At 47.4% G+C, this 20114-nt stretch overlaps 1 protein-coding gene across 1 annotated transcript in view; it reads right to left on the bottom strand.

Moving 5' to 3' along the window:
- NFKBIE (NFKB inhibitor epsilon) overlaps window positions 1-20114 on the bottom strand; it is a 43697-nt gene that overhangs the window by 9495 nt on the left and 14088 nt on the right. The window contains exons 3-5 of the mRNA XM_089665879.1: window positions 18119-18221; window positions 16618-16819; window positions 15873-15961 (exon numbers count right to left, since the gene is read on the bottom strand). Of these exons, the coding sequence (XP_089522005.1) occupies window positions 15873-15961; window positions 16618-16819; window positions 18119-18221 (394 nt within the window). The remainder of the gene's footprint in view (window positions 1-15872; window positions 15962-16617; window positions 16820-18118; window positions 18222-20114) is intronic.

The raw sequence follows: 20114 nt of genomic DNA on the forward strand, positions 1-20114 counted from the left end.
CCAGAAAGATCCCAGACCCCTCCACCCAGACATACTCCACCCATCCTGACCAGAGAGATCCCAGACCCCTCCACCCAGACATACTCCATCCATCCTGACCAGAGAGATCCCAGACCCCTCAACCCATCCTGACCAGAGAGATCCCAGACCCCTCCACCCAGACATACTCCACCCATCCCGACCAGAAAGATCCCAGACATACTCCACCCAGACATACTCCACCCATCCCGACCAGAAAGATCCCAGACCCCTCCACCCAGACATACTCCACCCATCCCGACCAGAAAGATCCCAGACCCCTCCACCCAGACATACTCCACCCATCCCGACCAGAAAGATCCCAGACATACTCCACCCATCCCGACCAGAAAGATCCCAGACCCCTCCACCCAGACATACTCCACCCATCCCGACCAGAGAGATCCCAGACCCCTCCACCCAGACATACTCCATCCATTCCGACCAGAGAGATCCCAGACCCCTCCACCCAGACATACTCCACCCATCCCGACCAGAAAGATCCCAGACCCCTCCACCCAGACATACTCCACCCATCCCGACCAGAAAGATCCCAGACCCCTCCACCCAGACATACTCCACCCATCCCGACCAGAAAGATTCCAGACCCCTCCACCCAGACAGACATACTCCACCCATCCCGACCAGAAAGATTCCAGACCCCTCCACCCAGACATACTCCACCCATCCCGACCAGAAAGATCCCAGACCCCTCCACCCAGACATACTCCACCCATCCCGACCAGAAAGATCCCAGACCCCTCCACCCAGACATACTCCACCCATCCCGACCAGAAAGATCCCAGACCCCTCCACCCAGACATACTCCACCCATCCAGACCAGAAAGATCCCAGACATACTCCACCCATCCCGACCAGAAAGATCCCAGACCCCTCCACCCAGACATACTCCACCCATCCTGACCAGAGAGATCCCAGACCCCTCCACCCAGACATACTCCACCCATCCCGACCAGAAAGATCCCAGACATACTCCACCCATCCCGACCAGAGAGATCCCAGACCCCTCCACCCAGACATACTCCACCCATCCCGACCAGAAAGATCCCAGACATACTCCACCCATCCCGACCAGAGAGATCCCAGACCCCTCCACCCAGACATACTCCACCCATCCCGACCAGAAAGATCCCAGACATACTCCACCCATCCCGACCAGAAAGATCCCAGACCCCTCCACCCAGACATACTCCACCCATCCCGACCAGAGAGATCCCAGACCCCTCCACCCAGACATACTCCATCCATTCCGACCAGAGAGATCCCAGACCCCTCCACCCAGACATACTCCACCCATCCCGACCAGAAAGATCCCAGACCCCTCCACCCAGACATACTCCACCCATCCCGACCAGAAAGATTCCAGACCCCTCCACCCAGACATACTCCACCCATCCCGACCAGAAAGATTCCAGACCCCTCCACCCAGACATACTCCACCCATCCCGACCAGAAAGATCCCAGACCCCTCCACCCAGACATACTCCACCCATCCCGACCAGAAAGATCCCAGACCCCTCCACCCAGACATACTCCACCCATCCCGACCAGAAAGATCCCAGACCCCTCCACCCAGACATACTCCACCCATCCCGACCAGAGAGATCCCAGACCCCTCCACCCAGACATACTCCATCCATCCTGACCAGAGAGATCCCAGACCCCTCCACCCAGACATACTCCACCCATCCTGACCAGAAAGATCCCAGACCCCTCCACCCAGACATACTCCACCCATCCTGACCAGAGAGATCCCAGACCCCTCCACCCAGACATACTCCACCCATCCTGACCAGAAAGATCCCAGACCCCTCCACCCAGACATACTCCATCCGTCGTGACAGGAAAGATCCCAGACCCCTCCACCCAGACATACTCCATCCGTCCTGACCGGAAAGATCCTAGACCCCTCCACCCAGACATACTGCATCCATCCTGACCGGAAAGATACCAGACCCCTCCACGCAGACATACTCCATCCATTCTCACACAGATCCCAGACCCCCTCCATCCAAACTCCATCCTGACCCAGAAGTATCCCAGACAGACATACTCCATCTATCCTGACACAAAGATCCCAGACCCCTCCACCTGAGACTTTCTAAACACCACAAAAGTCATACAGCAGCTAGTGGATTCTGCTATTTTATTAGTGATAATAGTGTGGACACATCCTATATACAGTTAGGTCCATATATATTTGGACACAGGCACAATTTTAGATTTTTCAGGTATTTACCGAAATATATTCAAGCTTTAGTTCTATAATGGATATGGGCGGACAGTGCACACTCTCAGGTGTAATTTGAGGGTATGTAAAGCCAAAGTGGAGGAAGAGTTTACGAATTACAGCTCTTAAAGAGTAGCCATCCCCCCTTTTTCAAGGGACCAAAAGTAATTGGACAAATGAATATAATCATAAATAAAATGTTGATTTGTAATATGTTGTTCAGAATCCTTTACCGGCAATGACTGCTTGAAGTCTGGAACCCATGGACATTACCAAAGACTGGCTTTCCTCCTTTCTGATGCTTTGCCTGAAGTCTGGAACCCATGGACATTACCAAAGACTGGGTTTCCTCCTTTTGGATGCTTTGCCTGAAGTCTGGATCCCATGGACATGACCAAAGACTGGGTTTCCTCCTTTCCGATGCTTTGCCTGAAGTCTGGAACCCATGGACATGACCAAAGACTGGGTTTCCTCCTTTCTGATGCTTTGCCTGAAGTCTGGAACCCATGGACATTACCAAAGACTGGGTTTCCTCCTTTCTGATGCTTTGCCTGAAGTCTGGAACCCATGGACATTACCAAAGACTGGGTTTCCTCCTTTTGGATGCTTTGCCTGAAGTCTGGATCCCATGGACATGACCAAAGACTGGGTTTCCTCCTTTCCGATGCTTTGCCTGAAGTCTGGATCCCATGGACATGACCAAAGACTGGGTTTCCTCATTTCTGATGCTTTGCCTGAAGTCTGGATCCCATGGACATGACCAAAGACTGGGTTTCCTCCTTTCCGATGCTTTGCCTGAAGTCTGGATCCCATGGACATGACCAAAGACTGGGTTTCCTCATTTCTGATGCTTTGCCTGAAGTCTGGATCCCATGGACATGACCAAAGACTGGGTTTCCTCATTTCTGATGCTTTGCCAGGCTTTAACTGCAGCTGTCTTCAGTTGGTCTTTGTTTGTGAGTCTTTCTGCCTTAAGTTTTGCATTCAGCAAGTGAAATGCATGGTGAATGGGGTGGAGATGAGGTGATTGATTCGGCCATTGCAAAATATTCTACTACTTTTCCTTCAAAAGCTCCTGGGTTGCTTTTGCAGTGTGTTTTGGATCATTGTCCATCTGTACTGTGAAGAGTCGTCCAATCACCATTGCTGCATTTGGCTGAATCTGGGCTGACAGTATATCTGTAAACATGGCAGAATTCATCCGGCTGCTTCTGTCTTATCAATAAACACCAATGACCCAGTGCCACTGGAAGCCATGCATGCCCATGCCATCACACCGCCTCCGCCATGTTTTACAGATGACGTTGTGTGCTTTGGATCATGAGCTGTTCCAAGCTTTCTCCACACTTTTTTCTTCCCGTCATTTTGGTCCAGATTCATCTTACTTTCATCCGTCCAAAGAATGCTTTTCCAGAATTGGTCCAGATATTTTTTGGCAAAGTCTAATCTGGCTTTTCTATTCTTCAGGCTTATGAATGGTTTGCACCTTGTGGTGAGCCCTCTGTATTTGCTCTCGTGAAGTCTTCTCTTGATTGTAGACTTTGACAATTATACGCCCACCTCCTGGAGAGTGTCCTTCACTTGTCTGGATGTTGTGAATGGGTTTGTCTTCAACAGTGGTGGATGATTGCAGGATCCTCTCTATGGTATCTACCGTGGACGTCCATGCCTTTTTATGTTGCTGAGCTCACAAGTGCGTTCTTCTTTCCTCAGGATGTACCAGACTCTTGATTTGGCCGCTCCTAAAGTTCCTGCTCTCTGGTGGATTTGTTTCATTTTTGAAGCCTTACAATGGCCTGTTTCATTTGCATGGACAGCTCCCTTGAACACATGATGCTTGTTCACAGCAATAGATTCCAAATACTGCACTTAGAATCAACTCCAGACCTTTTACCTGCTTAACCTCCCTAGCGGTCTGATTATGTCCATATTTCTGTGCTCAAGGCAGTAAATTTTTTGCATGGAAATATGTTTTTTTTTTTTTTTTCATTGTAGGCCTGTAATTTTTAGGAATAACTCACTGAAATCTGTCCGAACAAGAGTCTAGTAAACATCCCGGGGATGATAACATTTGAAACACGAAATCATAAATTAGAATATAATAAATAATCATAAAAATTATTATAATAATACATTTACTTCAATAATATAATCAAACCAAAAACACTGAAATGTGAAATACAGAGGCAAATTCGCACATCGCTGAGCTTAGTCGCAGAATCGTTTTCAGTGTCTGATGAGGAATTTCTCCCACCAATCATTATCACTCAATTCTGCAAGTGGTTCTGATTTACTATCGCTGTTCTCTAGCCGGTCTAAAACCGCGTCTGACCTAAAGGGACGCTTTTTGGACGCCATGCACATTTCTCAGTTTCCAGGCAGAAAGAACAATAAAAATGCAGGCAGGGTGCCGGACAAAGCACTCGGGACAAAATGTATGTGAAATGGTTTGATATGGGAATGTTATACTATGTGATTTTAGTGTATTTAGTGATTGTCACTTTTTGTCATTTTCAAATTTCCCGCCAGTTCCGGCCCCCGTACGTCCCGACGTCGCAGAGAATGGAACCTGGAAGACAGATGCCGGCATCAGCTGGAGGACATTGCCGGGGACACTGCAGGGGGGACATCGCGGGAGCGCAGGACAAGGTAAGTGATCGAGGGATCCCGAAGCAACGCCGCATGGTATTCCCGAGTGTAGCTCGGGGGGGTTACCGCTTGTGGTACTGAAACTTTACCCCGAGCTACACTCGGGAATACCGCCAGCGAGGCTACCTGATGAAGAAATAACAAAGGAGTAGCCCACACCTGGCCATGAAACAGCTTTTGATTCAATTGTCCAATTACTTTTGGAATTACCTTCCTCCAATTTGGATGTACTGTACATACCCTCAGACGTTCAGTGTCTGCTACTCCTCGCTGCTAATCCCTCCACTCAGTGTCCTCCACCCCTCTCCGCCAATCCCTCCACTGGCTTCCACATGCTCAACGAATAAAATTCAAAATACTAACAACAACTTACAAAGCCGTCCACAACTCTGCCCCCAGCTACGTCACCAACCTGATCTCAAAATATCAACCAAACCGCTCTCTTTGATCCTCCCAAAACCTTCTGCTCTGTAGTTCCCATGTCACCTCCTCGACTTCTCCCAAACTTCTCCCATCCTATGGAACTCCCTACCCCAATCTGTCCGACTATTTCCTAATCTATCCACCTTTAGACGATCCCTGAAAACCCTCTCTTTAAAAGAAGTCTATCCTGCTTCTACCTAGTAAACCGCCATTTATTTCCTCCATCAGCTCATCCCCCACAGCTATTATCTCTTGTATCACTCCACCCTTCCTCCTAGATTGTAAGCTCCCAGGATCAGGGCCCTCCGTTTCCTCTTGTACCAAATTGTATTGTAACTGTAATGTCTGCCTTCATTTTGTACAGCGCTGCGCAAACTGTTGGCGCCATATAAATCCTGTATAATGATTAAAAAAAAAAAAAAAAATAATTATTAAACCTGAGTGCACTTTCATATCCATTATAGAACTATAGCTTAAATATATTTCGGTAAATACCTGAAAAATCTAAAATTGTGCCTGTGTCCAAATATATACATGGACCTAACTGTATATAGGATGTCCACACTATTATCACTAATAAAACAGAAGAATCCACTAGCTGCTGTATGACTATTGTGGTGTTTAGAAAGTCTCAGGTGGAGGGTCTGGGATCTTTGTGTCAGGATAGATGGAGTATGTCTGTCTGGGATACTTCTGGGTCAGGATGGATGGAGTATGTGCCTGTATCCAAATATATATGACTGAACTGTACATAGTCCAGATGTCTGAAGAAGGATTTAGTTTTGGTTAACCCCTTCCTGGCTGCCACAGGGTCCCTTTAACCACTAGCAGGGCACTTCTACCCCCTTCCTGCCCACCGGGCACTTCTACCCCCTTCCTGCCCACCGGGCACTTCTACCCCCTTCCTGCCCACAGGGCACTTCTACCCCCTTCCTGCCCACAGGGCACTTCTACCCCCTTCCTGCCCACAGGGCACTTCTACCCCCTTCCTGCCCACAGGGCACTTCTACCCCCTTCCTGCCCACAGGGCACTTCTACCCTCTTCCTGCCCACCGGGCACTTCTACCCCCTTCCTGCCCACAGGGCACTTCTACCCCCTTCCTGCCCACAGGGCACTTCTACCCCCTTCCTGCCCACAGGGCACTTCTACCCCCTTCCTGCCCACAGGGCACTTCTACCCCCTTCCTGCCTACAGGGCACTTCTACCCCCTTCCTGCCCCCCGGGCACTTCTACCCCCTTCCTGCCTACAGGGCACTTCTACCCCCTTCCTGCCTACAGGGCACTTCTACCCCCTTCCTGCCCCCAGGCCAATTTCCAGCTTTCAGCGCTGTCACACTTTGAATGACAACTGCGCGGTCATGCGACACTGCACCCATATGACATTTTTATCATTTTTTTGTGACAGAGCTTTATTTTGGTGGTATTTAATCACCTCTGGGTTTATTTTTTCTTAAACAAACCAAAAACCACTGAAAATTTTGGAAAAAAAAAAAATGTTTCTTAGTTTTTGTTATAAAATTTTGTAAATAAGTGATTTTCCTCCTTCACTGATGTGAGCTAATGAGGCTGCAGGGATGGGCACTGATAGGCTGCACTGGTAGGCATTGAAAGGCATCACTGAAAGGCAGCACTCATATGGCATTGATAGGCAGCACTGATGCACACTGATAAGTGGCACTGAAAGGCAGCTCAGATGGGCATGTGGCATTGATGTGCACTCGTAGGCACTGATATGTGGCATTGACAGCTGGCATTGATGGACACTGACAGGTGGCACTGCTGGGGCTACACTGATCATCAATGCCCTGTCTCCCATTATATTGTAAAGCGCAGAGCAAACTGTTGGTGCTATATAAATGTCCTGTATAATAATAATAATAATAATAATAATAATAATAAATCCTTAATATAAATCCTGTATTTATTTATTTCAGGTACTTATAGAGCGCCGTCAATTTACACAGCACTTTACATACATATTGTACATTCATAAATTTCAAAATAAGTGAGCGCTTAAAAACAACTAATATAAAATCACAAAGTATAAAAGAAGAGAACAGCAGCTGAACACCAAAGAGGTACCATATGAACCTTCTTAATAGAAATGTATACAAGGGAGAGGTGCAGCGCTATCTATATGAATATACTTATATACTTAAATATAAATATAAGTCAATAAAGGTGCTATTATAGTGCAAATGGTGACTAAATGATAAATTCAGTCCATAACGTGCTCAGAATCCCAAAGAGTCCTTTAAGAGCTCCAGTCCCTGGATTCGTGGATAAGGTGATAAAAGTAAGAATTGCGCACTCACCAAATGTGCAATTCAAATGCGCATTAACAGCTGATATTCCAGGGTCCTCATATGGATCTGGTCAGGTCTGGTCATAGAAAGCCCTCCGCCACCTGGTAGTGTACTCCACACTTAGAGGAAAAAGCCGTTCTGCAGATGTAAAGGACTCTCACCAGAGCCCAAAGAACAAAGGAGGCCAAATAGTGTGATACCAGATAGGTAAGGGGTGTTTATTCCCAAAAACACACAATATAGTATACAGGCAGAGGCAGGAAGGATACTGACCATACACTGGATATGTAAATAATGGATGGCCGCCGGGGCCCTCGTGGCGCCGGTCGGCGTGACGTCACACCGCTTGTAGCCGCTCCCTGACGCGTTTCGTGCGAAGGCACGTAGTCATAGGGGGTTAGCTTACAGCAGCGGACGTCAGTGTAAGCCCTAAATAGGGAAAGTGGCGCATGCGCTGTAATCGCGCGCCATTTTCCCTTCGACACATGTCTCCGTATCGGGCGCCATTTTCATGTAGCCCGCCAAACAGCGCATGCGCAAGCGCTGTCAGCGCGGAGTAAGCAGCATAACAATGATCACCAGGAAAAGGTGTGTAGCCCAGCAACCAGTGCACGGAGACGATTAATAGTAGTCTCAAGGGCAATTTAAACACCATCATTACCAGATTACTAATTATCATAGCAAAGTGATAATCAAATGGACATCTTATCCAAAGCCTAGAGATTAATAAAAACGAACAGTATGCCCACAAATTAATCAGCATAATGATCAATGTGTTAATCAGCCATACGAAAAACATTATAAAAGTGTCAAATGATCCAGTTAAAAATGAGGTTATATCTGGTGGTCATTGCTAATGCCACACTCTTTAATACAAAATACCAAAAACCAGAAACATATGACATGATACATATGTCATGATGCATATATAAAACATAAGTGAAATCACACAATAAAAACACACAATAAAAACAAATTAAAACCACATATAAAATATATTTATATAGAGGAACATATCCCCTCATATATAATATATAAAAAATATATATGAAAATATATAAAATGATATCACTATGACCAAAACCACAAAACCAAAAGAGGGCAAAAGACAATAAGATAATAGAGTAAAAAGGAGATAATGGAATAAAAGACACTAACTGTTGTCAATGAAACAGTTAATGTCCATGTCTATGTTAAGTCCTTTAGGACGCATACAGTCAATTTGATAGATCCATTTAGTTTCCATCTGGGAAACCGCTTTCTTTTTATTCGTTCCCCTCCAATGGTTTTGTACTAAATCAATTCCTACAAATGTTAGGGAAGATGGGTCTCTGTTATGATGAGTCCTATAGTGCATTGACAACGAATGCTCTTTATAGCCTTTTTTCACATTATTAACGTGTTCCCGCAGTCGATCTCTAAGTCTCCTGGTAGTACGACCTACGTACTGTTTCTTGCACGGACATTGCAAAAGGTAAACCACATATCTGCTATTGCATGATATGAAGTTGTTAATCTTATAGTTTTTCCCAGTACTAGTAGACGTAAAGTCATCAATCTTCTTTTTCCTATGTCCATTGCATGTGCATATTATACAATTATTGCACGGGAAAAATCCGACCATATTATTAAAAAACGTGGTTTTAGTAGGGGGATTGATGATATTAGGGGCTATAGTATTTCTCAAAGGTTGTGCCCTCCTGAACATAATCTCCGGCTTATCCGGCAAGATCCGCGCCAAAACTGGATCCGCTTTCAAAATTTTCCAATTTTGGTTAATTATTCTCGTGATAGTTTTGAACTGAGCAGAAAATGTGGTCACAAAAGGACAAATCTTGGAAGGTTTACAAGTGGGATTATCAGTCAATAATGACTCCCTGTCCATATTTGCCACCTCTTGCATGATACGGGTAAGGTGAGATTGCTCGTATCCTTTTTCAATAAACCTATCACGCAAAATCGAGGCCTGTACGTGGTAAGTGTCCACTGAGGTACAGTTTCTCCGGATTCTGAGAAACTGACCCTTAGGTACATTTGAAAGCCACAATGGATGGTGGCAACTGCTAGTAGGAATGTAGCTGTTGCTGATCAGACTCACCTATGAATATAGTAAGACTAACATTAACTTTCTAGATTTAACATTAATTAACTCTAATGGAGCTGTTGCGACCTCTTCCTTTTTTAAGGAGACGGATCGCAACAGCTACATTCCTACTAGCAGTTGCCACCATCCATTGTGGCTTTCAAATGTACCTAAGGGTCAGTTTCTCAGAATCCGGAGAAACTGTACCTCAGTGGACACTTACCACGTACAGGCCTCGATTTTGCGTGATAGGTTTATTGAAAAAGGATACGAGCAATCTCACCTTACCCGTATCATGCAAGAGGTGGCAAATATGGACAGGGAGTCATTATTGACTGATAATCCCACTTGTAAACCTTCCAAGATTTGTCCTTTTGTGACCACATTTTCTGCTCAGTTCAAAACTATCACGAGAATAATTAACCAAAATTGGAAAATTTTGAAAGCGGATCCAGTTTTGGCGCGGATCTTGCCGGATAAGCCGGAGATTATGTTCAGGAGGGCACAACCTTTGAGAAATACTATAGCCCCTAATATCATCAATCCCCCTACTAAAACCACGTTTTTTAATAATATGGTCGGATTTTTCCCGTGCAATAATTGTATAATATGCACATGCAATGGACATAGGAAAAAGAAGATTGATGACTTTACGTCTACTAGTACTGGGAAAAACTATAAGATTAACAACTTCATATCATGCAATAGCAGATATGTGGTTTACCTTTTGCAATGTCCGTGCAAGAAACAGTACGTAGGTCGTACTACCAGGAGACTTAGAGATCGACTGCGGGAACACGTTAATAATGTGAAAAAAGGCTATAAAGAGCATTCGTTGTCAATGCACTATAGGACTCATCATAACAGAGACCCATCTTCCCTAACATTTGTAGGAATTGATTTAGTACAAAACCATTGGAGGGGAACGAATAAAAAGAAAGCGGTTTCCCAGATGGAAACTAAATGGATCTATCAAATTGACTGTATGCGTCCTAAAGGACTTAACATAGACATGGACATTAACTGTTTCATTGACAACAGTTAGTGTCTTTTATTCCATTATCTCCTTTTTACTCTATTATCTTATTGTCTTTTGCCCTCTTTTGGTTTTGTGGTTTTGGTCATAGTGATATCATTTTATATATTTTCATATATATTTTTTATATATTATATATGAGGGGATATGTTCCTCTATATAAATATATTTTATATGTGGTTTTAATTTGTTTTTATTGTGTGTTTTTATTGTGTGATTTCACTTATGTTTTATATATGCATCATGACATATGTATCATGTCATATGTTTCTGGTTTTTGGTATTTTGTATTAAAGAGTGTGGCATTAGCAATGACCACCAGATATAACCTCATTTTTAACTGGATCATTTGACACTTTTATAATGTTTTTCGTATGGCTGATTAACACATTGATCATTATGCTGATTAATTTGTGGGCATACTGTTCGTTTTTATTAATCTCTAGGCTTTGGATAAGATGTCCATTTGATTATCACTTTGCTATGATAATTAGTAATCTGGTAATGATGGTGTTTAAATTGCCCTTGAGACTACTATTAATCGTCTCCGTGCACTGGTTGCTGGGCTACACACCTTTTCCTGGTGATCATTGTTATGCTGCTTACTCCGCGCTGACAGCGCTTGCGCATGCGCTGTTTGGCGGGCTACATGAAAATGGCGCCCGATACGGAGACATGTGTCGAAGGGAAAATGGCGCGCGATTACAGCGCATGCGCCACTTTCCCTATTTAGGGCTTACACTGACGTCCGCTGCTGTAAGCTAACCCCCTATGACTACGTGCCTTCGCACGAAACGCGTCAGGGAGCGGCTACAAGCGGTGTGACGTCACGCCGACCGGCGCCACGAGGGCCCCGGCGGCCATCCATTATTTACATATCCAGTGTATGGTCAGTATCCTTCCTGCCTCTGCCTGTATACTATATTGTGTGTTTTTGGGAATAAACACCCCTTACCTATCTGGTATCACACTATTTGGCCTCCTTTGTTCTTTGGGCTCTGGTGAGAGTCCTTTACATCTGCAGAACGGCTTTTTCCTCTAAGTGTGGAGTACACTACCAGGTGGCGGAGGGCTTTCTATGACCAGACCTGACCAGATCCATATGAGGACCCTGGAATATCAGCTGTTAATGCGCATTTGAATTGCACATTTGGTGAGTGCGCAATTCTTACTTTTATCACCTTATCCACGAATCCAGGGACTGGAGCTCTTAAAGGACTCTTTGGGATTCTGAGCACATATTGTACATTCACATCAGTCCCCGCCCCCGAGGGGCGTACAATCTAAGGTCCCTAACTCACATTGATACATACAAATACTAGCGACAATTTAGACAAGAGCCAATTCACCTCCCAGCATGTCTTTGGAGTGTGGGAGGAAACCCGGAGTACCCGGAGGAAACCCACGCAGGCACAGGGAGAACATGCAAACTCCAGGCAGGAGGTGCCATGGCTGGGATTCGAACCAACAACCCGAGTACTGCCAGGCAGAAGTGCTAACCATTTAGCCATTTTTGTATAATAATAATAATAATAATATAAATCCTGTATAATAATAATAATAATCCTGTACAATAATATTATTATACAGGATTATTATTATACAGGATTTATATTATTATTATTGTACAGGATTATTATTATTATTATACAGGATTTATATTATTATTATATAGGATTTATATTATTATATATTATACAGGATTATTATTATACAGGATTTATATTATTATTATTATTGTACAGGATTATTATTATACAGGATTTATATTAATAATAATAATAATAATAATATAAATCCTGTATAATAATAATCCTGTATAATATATAATAATATAAATCCTGTATAATATATAATAATAATAATATAAATCCTGTATAATAATAATAATAATAATAATCCTGTACAATAATAATAATATAAATCCTGTATAATAATAATCCTGTATAATATATAATAATATAAATCCTGTATAATAATAATCCTACATAATAATAATAAATATAAATCCTGTATAATAATATAAATCCTGTATAATAATAATAATATAAATCCTGTATAATAATATAAATCCTGTATAATAATAATAATATAAATCCTGTATAATAATATAAATACTGTATAATAATAATAATAATATAAATCCTGTATAATAATATAAATCCTGTATAATAATATAAATCCTGTATAATAATAATTTTACGGTCATGGGTTTAGTAACACTCTAACATGTGACTTTGGACACAGAAACTTCCAGCACTACTTTGATGATACTTGAGTGCCAGAGAGTGTAAAGGCGCATCAAAGTGGCACCCATCCAATGTCTCAAAGTCAATTATTTCCCACTGGCAAAAGAATTTTTAAAAAAGGAAACACGCATCAAAAAACGCAACACTTGTATTTTTGTTGCGGGTCCATTGAAGTCTGCTACATGCAAAACACAATCTGCTGCGGAAACAAAAAAGTCCCTATCCCTTTACAAAAACCCACAGGCTCAAAAAAACGCAGAGATGTGAACTAGATCCATAGAAATCATGTTACATGGGCTGCAGTGCGTTTATGCAAGCATGGAAATCCACACAAATGTGATCCTGAGGTAAGGGGGAAAGTTCTATGGCCCAGACTTCAGGAAGGGCTGAGCGGACACATTTGGGATTTCAGTGCAGAGTAAGCGGGGTCACCTCACCACAAGGTGTTAGGACTAACAGGTACTTTCTGTACTTGTTCCACCACACTATGGTCTCTAAAAACCCAGCATGTACTGAACGTTTTTGTTTTTTTCCCCTCCCCAAACAGACGGGTTGCAGAAGGCCGCTGAAAAACTGGAAAGTCGTTTGTACCCAAAATGTTCCCCCCCACCCCAGGGCTGGGATATATCCTTACTGCAGTTCTTAACTCTTGAAAATAGTAGTTGGATTTCCAAAAAATGTGACGATTTCTTTTTTTTTTTTTTTTATTTAGTTATTGATCAGCACTGTAGCCAAATTTGTTGCATGAGCTGATCGAAGGAAAAATTTCCAACAGCCCCATTCGAGAGAAGCCGATCTTTAGATTGACTTCACTTGAGTGTGAACGGTCATCGATGGATCAAAATTCGTGGGGTCCGTTTCGTTCCAGACCTCTCCGGTATACACAGCGTCACCACACACTGCTACATCTACAGGCCCGGAGCCCATTGGAGGAGATCTCTAACAATCCTATTAAAACAATTAGATGCCACAACTAAAACACACCCCTCAGGGACACGGCTGCCCACCCCTCATAGCATCAACCAATGAATGGCCTCCAAATGTACGCATTGTAAACTGTGTGCGGGCTCCAGACTTTTGAAGCAAAGAGGAACAGCACCCCCCCCCCCCACCGTCCGTGGCGTGTCGGTGGGGAGAAACAGCGCCCCCCACGGCGTGTCGGTGGGGAGAAACAGCGCCCCCCCACGGCGTGTCGGTGGGGAGAAACAGCGCCCCCCCACGGCGTGTCGGTGGGGAGAAACAGCGCCCCCCCCACGGCGTGTCGGTGGGGAGAAACAGCGCCCCCCCACGGCGTGTCGGTGGGGAGAAACAGCGCCCCCCCACGGCGTGTCGGTGGGGAGAAACAGCGCCCCCCCACGGCGTGTCGGTGGGGAGAAACAGCGCCCCCCCACGGCGTGTCGGTGGGGAGAAACAGCGCCCCCCCACGGCGTGTCGGTGGGGAGAAACAGCGCCCCCCCACGGCGTGTCGGTGGGGAGAAACAGCGCCCCCCCACGGCGTGTCGGTGGGGAGAAACAGCGCCCCCCCACGGCGTGTCGGTGGGGAGAAACAGCGCCCCCCCACGGCGTGTCGGTGGGGAGAAACAGCGCCCCCCCACGGCGTGTCGGTGGGGAGAAACAGCGCCCCCCCACGGCGTGTCGGTGGGGAGAAACAGCGCCCCCCCACGGCGTGTCGGTGGGGAGAAACAGCGCCCCCCACGGCGTGTCGGTGGGGAGAAACAGCACCCCCCCCCCACCGTCCCTGGCGTGTCGGTGGGGAGAAACAGCGCCCCCCCCCCCACCGTCCCTGGCGTGTCGGTGGGGAGAAACAGCGCCCCCCCCCCACCGTCCCTGGCGTGTCGGTGGGGAGAAACAGCGCCCCCCCCCACCGTCCCTGGCGTGTCGGTGGGGAGAAACAGCGCCCCCCACCGTCCCTGGCGTGTCGGTGGGGAGAAACAGCGCCCCCCCCACCGTCCCTGGCGTGTCGGTGGGGAGAAACAGCGCCCCCCCCACCGTCCCTGGCGTGTCGGTGGGGAGAAACAGCGCCCCCCACCGTCCCTGGCGTGTCGGTGGGGAGAAACCGCGCCCCCCCCCCCACCGTCCCTGGCGTGTCGGTGGGGAGAAACAGCGCCCCCCCCCCCACCGTCCCTGGCGTGTCGGTGGGGAGAAACAGCGCCCCCCCCCCCACCGTCCCTGGCGTGTCGGTGGGGAGAAACAGCGCCCCCCCACCGCCCCTGGCGTGCCGGTGGGGAGAAACAGCGCCCCCCCCCCCACCGTCCCTGGCGTGTCGGTGGGGAGAAACAGCGCCCCCCCCCCACCGTCCCTGGCGTGTCGGTGGGGAGAAACAGCGCCCCCCACCGTCCCTGGCGTGTCGGTGGGGAGAAACAGCGCCCCCCCACCGTCCCTGGCGTGTCGGTGGGGAGAAACAGCGCCCCCCCACCGTCCCTGGCGTGTCGGTGGGGAGAAACAGCGCCCCCCCACCGTCCCTGGCGTGTCGGTGGGGAGAAACAGCGCCCCCCCACCGTCCCTGGCGTGTCGGTGGGGAGAAACAGCGCCCCCCCACCGTCCCTGGCGTGTCGGTGGGGAGAAACAGCGCCCCCCCACCGTCCCTGGCGTGTCGGTGGGGAGAAACAGCGCCCCCCCACCGTCCCTGGCGTGTCGGTGGGGAGAAACAGCGCCCCCCCACCGTCCCTGGCGTGTCGGTGGGGAGAAACAGCGCCCCCCCACCGTCCCTGGCGTGTCGGTGGGGAGAAACAGCGCCCCCCCACCGTCCCTGGCGTGTCGGTGGGGAGAAACAGAAAATGTAAATATTGCAAAATAGTCAAAAGGATTTTTAGATTTCCAGACAAGCAGATCAGAGAATGGATGAGGTGAGATTACCTGACTGTTGATGTTGGCTCCACTGTCCAGTAGAAGGGAGATGAGGGGAAGATTCCTCTTCAGGGTGGCGATGTGCAGACAGGTCAGACCTGCGGAGAGGAGGTAGAGAGGTCAATGACAAAGCCAAGGAGAAGCTCAGACACCAGGAGTGCGATGATTGCCTGCGACATGCTGCGAGGAGGAGGGGGAGGAGGAGGAGGAGGAGGAGGAGTGGCCAGGCGAGTGTCCCTTCAATCAGTCCATGTTCTAGTACTTAAAGCAGAACTCAAAAAGTGAAGTTCTGCTCATTCTCTCCCTCCCCCAGCATGAAATGGAGTTGCAGATTTTTTGGTGTGTGGGTGTGTGTTGGTGTTGGGGGGGGGGGGGGGGGGGAAGGTGTGTTGGGGGGGGGGGGGGGTGTTGGGGTTGGTTGATCACAGTTCGTTGTCACTATCCACTCCCACTTTGACATTGCTCATCCAGAATCGCTCCTATTCATGTCAATTGGGATGCAGCGGCTGCATGGACACAACCACTGCTCCCAATCTGACACCTGTGTGGGTGCAGATGCTGAAAGCAGACAGTGAGTTTGGGGACGCACATGGATGCCACATTGGGAGCAATGGCTGGGTCTGTGCAGTCACAATTGACATGAACGGAACACCTGTGCGCCCCACGTAGGCACAACATGCGGCCCCTGTATGCCCATGTGAATGAGCCCTAAGGCTGATCTAGTGAGGTAACATGATCCCAGGAGCTGAGTCACCTTTCCAGTTCTGTAGTTGTAGGTTTTGGGGGCCCCTGGGGCCCCGCAGGATGATTCTGGCACAATCCAAGTGCTGGTTCTCACAGGCCACGTGTAGAGCAGTGTCCCCTTTCCGGTCCTGCAGCTCCAGGTTGACGTCTTTTCCCAGCAGTGCGTTTGCCACCTCCAGCTGGTTGAGGTAAACGGCGAGGTGCAGCGCTGACTGTTGGACAGAAGAGATGAGAGGAGTCAGGAGAGGTCTGGACTAGGTCAGGAACTAGCTAAACAGCAGCCAGTCCTACAACCCAACCAGTACATGAACCTTCCCATACAACATGTACAAGCTCAGTCTACACACCACTCCATTTTTTTCCCCCCCCGACCTGAAGCAACTCCATACTGACTCAATTCGCATGCATGTTTCCCTGTGAGACTGTAGACAGAGGCGTATCCATTCCCTCCACTCAGGTCTCAGATTACACTGGCTCTTTGATCTAGGCTGTGCAGTGCGAAATAAGACCCCTGTCCCCCACCTTCTGGAGCTGGTGAAAAGCCTGGGGGCACATGAAAAACATGCGCATTTTGCCAACACGCCGGGTGCCATCAAGAATGAATAGTAGGATCTTAATAGTGGGATCTTAATGGTGGGATCTCAATGGTAGGTCCTCAGTAGTAGGTCCTCAATAGTGGGATCTCAATAGTAGGTCCTCAATAGTGGGATCTCAATGGTAGGTCCTCAATAGTGGGATCTCAATGGTAGGTCCTCAATAGTGGGGTCTCAATGGTAGGTCCTCAATAGTGGGGTCTCAATGGTAGGTCCTCAATAGTGGGGTCTCAATGGTGGGGTCTCGGACTGTCCTTCCTTCTTACACTACGTAACAGTTTGCTCTGCGAAGGAGCGGTGCATTTCTCCGCGCATCAGGAACGCAAGCAATTTTGTGCACCTCCCGACACGCAGTAATGTCAAGTCCACCTTGAACCCAAACCCCTCTGGCAGTGAAGGACACATCTAAGTGACCCGGTTCAGTGCCAATAAAGTTGGTTACGTATGAATGGTTATAAATGGGCCACAAATCTTCCTTATGCCTCATTGAGCCCAAACCTGTCCATGGTTGCCCTGAGGGTCGGCCGTGTCCTTCTCTGGAGATAGTCAAGCTGAACCTGGTGGACATGGAGCCATTTTTTTACTCTAATTAGCTGTCTACTTACATCTCCTCGAAGTTCAAATCTAATCATTTCAGCTTTGGTGCCAAGAAGCCAGGCCAGGTACCCCCTGATGGTGTTTGGAAGATACAATTCCAGCACAGCGGTCCACGTCTGGGCATAACCGTGAACAATCATTTATCTGGACACCCTCCAGCCTGGTGTATCCTTCACAGACAAACCAGACAGGACTACTACACTGGAGAAGAACCTCCAGGCACACCATGTCATACTCCACACCCCCACACCCTTCACAGCACCCCAAACACAAGCTCTGCAGATCCACGACTGGTCGGTAATCACAGCGGAGGTCACCTACCTGGTACAGGTCATTCTGGATGTCCAGGACTTCCTTGGGGGCCAGGGAGATAAAGTAGAGAGACAGCTGAGGGATGTTGTGGATGACAGCCAGGTGCAAGAGCCTGCGGGGTACAAGCAGAGTATTACACAGAGGAATGGTGACCAATACTCCAGAGATACTACCCTACAGACAGCACAGAGTACAAAGGGAGCAGATAGGCGAGAGTATGAATATTGGACTACATGACAAGTAGAGAAACAACACGAAGACGCATGTGCTGAAGTCAGTGCAGTACAACTAGGAGGGTACATATAATCATAGCATAGTATAGCAACACCAAGACCAAGTATGTGGGCAGTACACAGTGCAGCGACACCGGGATGGAGTATGCGGGCGGTACACAGTGTAGCGACACCGGGATGGAGTATGTGGGCAGTACGCAGTGCAGTGACACCGGGATGGAGTATGCGGGCGGTACACAGTGTAGCAACACAAAGACCAAGTATGCGGGCGGTACACAGTGTAGCGACACCGGGACGGAGTATGCGGGCGGTACACAGTGTAGCGACACCGGGACGGAGTATGCGGGCGGTACACAGTGTAGCGACACCGGGACGGAGTATGCGGGCGGTACACAGTGTAGCGACACCGGGATGGAGGGAGTATGTGGGTAGTACACACTGTAGTGACGCCGGGATGGAGTATATGGGTTGCAAATCGCACCAAGAGTACTGCATGTACTACTTTAGAAATTGAGTCAGACCAAGTCAGAACCGCACCGATACGACCGCTGGAATTGCGGACAATAGCGTGCGACTTGGCATATGATGGCATGCGAATTGCACCCGATGTAACCCGGGTGGAACTGAACAAGCCGAAGCTAGAAGCGGATTGGCTGCCATGCACAGCTGCACCCGGATTCTGAGTGCTCCAGCTGTAGTAAATCTCCCCAATGGTGTACTAACACTGGAGTATTTTAGTAACAGAGATAGTGCCGTTATTCCAGGACAAAAGGGTATGAGAAATACTACGCTCTATATTACTACACGGTGCAGTCATACTACAATATATGAGGAGAGCGCGGTGTAATACTAGGATGGAGTATGTGGAATATACAGTGTTGCAGAGCTAGCATGGCGTATTTTATGAATGCAGTGTAATAATACCAGAGTGTAGTATACGAGCAATACGGGGAGGGAATATACGATGGGAGCATGCCGCAGATATACTGGAATGGAGGATATCACCGATGAGCACACCGGGTAGTAACACTAGGATGGAGTATTAGTAACACTAGGGTGGGGTATTAGTAACACTAGGGTGGGGTATAGAACAAGTGCAGTGTAGTAATACTAGGATGGAGTATTAGTAACACTAGGATGGAGTATTAGTAACACTAGGATGGAGTATTAGTAACACTAGGGTGGGGTATTAGTAACACTAGGATGGAGTATTAGTAACACTAGGATAGAGTATTAGTAACACTAGGATGGAGTATTAGTAACACTAGGGTGGGGTATTAGTAATGCTAGGGTGGGGTATATAACAAGTACAGTGTAGTAATCCTAGGATGGAGTATTAGTAACACTAGGGTGGGGTATAGAACAAGTCCAGTGTAGTAATACTAGGATGGAGTATTAGTAATGCTAGGGTGGGGTATATAACAAGTACAGTGTAGTAATCCTGGGATGGAGTATTAGTAATGCTAGGATGGAGTATTAGTAACACTAGGGTGGGGTATTAGTAACACTAGGGTGGGGTATTAGTAACACTAGGGTGGGGTATTAGTAACACTAGGGTGGGGTATTAGTAATGCTAGGGTGGGGTATATAACAAGTACAGTGTAGTAATACTAGGAGGGAATATATAAAAGGCAAATACCGGGTAGTAACATTAGAACGCAGTACAGCATATCACTGGTGAGTACACAGTGTAGTAACACTAGGATGGGAGTATTTTAATACACAGCAGGGCTCGACAAATCCCAGGCACCAGATCGCCATGGCAACTAGAA

The sequence above is a fragment of the Staurois parvus genome, unplaced genomic scaffold, assembly GCF_062004578.1.
Source record: "Staurois parvus isolate SC_StPar_1 unplaced genomic scaffold, SC_StPar_1.0 ptg002397l, whole genome shotgun sequence".
Taxonomy (NCBI): domain Eukaryota; kingdom Metazoa; phylum Chordata; class Amphibia; order Anura; family Ranidae; genus Staurois; species Staurois parvus.